Source organism: Zingiber officinale, chromosome 4A (assembly GCF_018446385.1).
Source record: "Zingiber officinale cultivar Zhangliang chromosome 4A, Zo_v1.1, whole genome shotgun sequence".
Lineage (NCBI taxonomy): Eukaryota > Viridiplantae > Streptophyta > Magnoliopsida > Zingiberales > Zingiberaceae > Zingiber > Zingiber officinale.
Genome location: NC_055992.1, coordinates 95799968 through 95803700, shown reverse-complemented (window position 1 = coordinate 95803700; position 3733 = coordinate 95799968). Strand labels below are relative to the sequence as shown.

Sequence of the window (3733 nt, the reverse complement as noted above, 5' to 3'; positions counted from 1 at the left end):
TCGGTCCGGCCATCTCTTGTACTTTATTTGACGGTTAGTCCTCCTAAAGTTGTTGGGTTCTGATACCACTTGTTGGTCCCTTGGTGATCGACTAGAGAGGGTGAATAGCCTGCATAATAAAAATAAACAAAATCTCCTTTCTCAATCTTATAGCTCGATTAAAATAGACACTTGCATAAAAGAAATAAGAGATTGATTGAAAATAAGAGGCGCAAAAGGGTTACTTGATTTGCAATCATGGGATTGCTAATCCAAAGAAGTTGAAGCTTACTAAATAATCTCCTTTAGGCGAAAAAGCCTCTTACAGCAGTTATAGCACTTAATTATAGAACAAAACTAAAGAGAAATTATTTACAAGTGTTGTTCTGACTTACTGGGGTCAAGGTTGTATTATAGCCCTAGTCGGGGCGCCTGGAAGGGTTCCAGGCACCTAGAGGGGGATAAAACTTTATCCCTGTCGCAACAGAATGCGCCATGTTACGTTTGGCTGAGATTTCAGGTCCGAGCGCTAGGAGAGGTTCCGAGCTCCTGGAGTCCGGCCGCCTAGACCAGGTCGAACGCCCAGACCAAAAAGTCAACATTTTGTTGACTTTTGTTCCCGATCTTTTGCTCCAATTTTGCTCACATTGATCCAGGTCTTCCGCTCCAGTTCCACTTGTTCGTGTGATTTTGGTCATCCAGAATAGGACTCATCTGAACTCATTTTTGACCTTCGAGTAGTCTTCCGTTCTGACTTCTTATCTCTTGGAAACGACGCGCGCCTCCTTCTCGTCCACCAGCATACTCTTCCACAACGCCTCGTCCCTCAGATGCACCAAGCATGTCAACTCTCTCTTATGTTGTCCTTCTCTCTAGCTGCGTCTTTCGCCCGACTTCTTGTGCTCCTAAGTTCCTGCACACTTAAACACAAGGCATCAAAATAACAGCAAGACCTAACTTGACTTGGTTGATCACATCAAAATCATCACGGGATACTTACACATTAATGACGTCAGTTACAAAAAGGGTACACACGGGTAACAGAAGATTCCTCGGACGGTGACTATACGCCTCCTAGAATACATATTCCATTAGTCGACAACTTCTACCACTGCACCCAACATTCTCTGTCACCTTATAATTGTAGAGGTGATTAGAGGTGGTATATAAAGGGAGTCCTCTCTGATGGCAATATATGCTTTGGAACATATTTTTACTTCGCACACCTCTTCTACACATCTACTGTTCAATTTACCACTCGAGCATTACACTGACTTGAGCGTCGGAGGACCTTCGCTAAGGACCCCTTCCCTGATTTTGGCATTGATATTTGCCTTCTCTCTCGAGTGTGTGTAGGAAGGATTTTCACTCCCGTTCACAACCCCTTCTCCAATCAAAAGTCTTCATTCAGTCAACCTCGTAGTCACCTGCCCAGTGCATCATATCTCCAGTTTTCAGACAAGATCAACTCCCTTTTATTCTCCTGGTAATCCCTCTCGTGAATTGATTCCTCAAGATCCAACTCTACTAAAAGTTGACTTGTTGGGATCCCTCCACTCAAAGTCGACTCGACAAAAACCAATTTGATAGAAGACAACCGAAATCAACCTAGAAAAAGACACTTAAAACTCAACCCATCCCTTGATCTCGATCGGATCATATAAGATTAAGTAAATAAATAAGTGTATTCAATCTTGAAATTTTAATTACTTTTAATAACTTTTGTAGATTTTAAAAGTCTAAGTGTATCCAATCAGACTTTATAAACTCCATAAAAATTTAGTAGTATCCAAATTATATTCTTATAAAGTTTTAAAAAGTCATATGGTATTGAAACTTAGACTTTTTAAAATTTTATGAAAATCTTTTAGTATCCAACTTTCAATAGATTTTTATGAATTCTTTTAAAATTAGTTGGGTACAAACTTTAAACCCTTCGTAAACTTTAAAAAATAAAAGAAAAAGTCATCTATTCATGCTTGAGATCTCTATAGACTTTTAACCCAACACGTCTTTCTCTTTTTGACCGTCGTCGCCTCTCTTTTCCCTTCCTCCATGATTCTGCCTCTTCTTTGCATCTAGATCGACCTCCTCCATCGTTGAATTTGAGCTCCATCTGCTAATCAAGTGCTCTATTTTCATTTCCTTGACTCTTCTTCGATGTCTCTCTTGTTGGTAGGTGAACATCTCTTAAGATTACATTGTTTAACTTTATTGTTTTGGTTCGTCCGAAAAAAATCATGGTGCTTTGTATTTTTTTGAATCTGCTGCTGAAAGCATCCACTCTCGTTTAAGAATTAGCTACCTTGATTATTGTGTCATCGTCAATTTATATGTGCATATTTTGTTTATGGGTGTATTTTATTTGTATGTGTGATGGTAAAAATTGATCTTTTCTCATGTTTTCCTTTTTCGTCAATTGGATGAATTTTTGGTGTGAGATATGGGATACCCGTACATGATTATGTCAATTGAATGAATGGTACATGATTTATTGTGTATCATATTGGAGAGATACGATAGCGAATCAAATTGTGAAGCATTTATATTGACAATAATGAACCTTAAATTTTTCTTTTTACTATTGAAAACATATCACAAATTCTCAATATTTTTTTATTATCTAGACATTTAATATTTATATTGTTTATCATTAAAAAAATATTGATTAATTAATTATTTATATTTAATTGAAAATTTGATTTCTATAAATTGAATATGAGCCATTTGTATTTATTTATGCCGTAAAAAAAATATTAAAATTTGTAAAATCAAAAAGAAAAGGAGAAAAAATGATGAAGGAGAAATTCTACTTTTATTTTTATTTTATTTCTAAATATTTTTTTTATAATTTTCAAATTAAAAAAATATAAAAGAATAATCTTTTTCTTATTAGTAGTGGAAAGTTAGTTTCTATGAAAAAATTTACAAATATCTTTCTAAAAGTCTTTAAAAAAAGTTTATAAAAATTTTTAGAATTTCTTTCATAATTCTGTATAATTCTATAAAAATCAATAAAATTCTATCAATTTTATAAAAATCTATCATTAAAAAAATAATTAAATCTCTAAATTAAATACACCCCAAGATTCAATAAGCTATTGAATTAAATGAAAAGCTTGCGTACTGTTCAGTTTATTAGTATTCTCGAATAAAAATTATAAAATGTTGTGAACTATATTCAACTAAATAATTATCAGGCGAGGATAAACAACAACCATCAATGATTTTCCTTATTGATCCATCGGCAATTCGCTTGGAAGCTCGCAGCGGACATCTTGAAGGCCCTGTCCCAAGCATAGCGGAACTTGACGGAGAGCGCGCTCTGCATGCTCTTCCCGTCGTTGACGAGGTAGTCGTTCCCCGCGCGTCTAAACAGCTCGGGGTCGACCGCCGTTGAGCTCGCGAAGCCCTCCGACCTCAGGAACACGCCCGCAACGCTGCAGCGGCACAAATTCTTCACCTCCACCTCGAACACCGGATCGTGCCCAACCTTGTCCCCTGTGTTGCTCTGTTGCACCTGAATGCTCGCCAGGTCGCAGCTCTGATCATCATGTTCTGAAGTAGAAGAAGTGTCTAAGAGTGAACTGACAGCCATGCCTGTCGCGAGGAGACGTAGCAGAAACACAGCAAGGAGAAGCTTGAGGACGAAAGCCATTTCTGCAGCTGGTTTAGTTTTTTTTCTAGCAATTGAGTAGCATTTATATAGAGAGCCATATCTTCATGTTGACTCGAAGAGAACAAGTCTAGCTCG

The 3733-nt window shown here is 37.0% G+C and overlaps 1 protein-coding gene across 1 annotated transcript; it reads right to left on the bottom strand.

The window, feature by feature from the left end:
- Nucleotides 1–3104: 3104 nt before the first annotated feature.
- Nucleotides 3105–3733, bottom strand: LOC121973462 (TPD1 protein homolog 1A-like). Its single transcript, XM_042524885.1, has one exon. It carries the CDS (start codon nucleotides 3635–3637, stop codon nucleotides 3200–3202), a length of 438 nt encoding a protein of 145 aa, XP_042380819.1. The 5' UTR covers nucleotides 3638–3733; the 3' UTR covers nucleotides 3105–3199.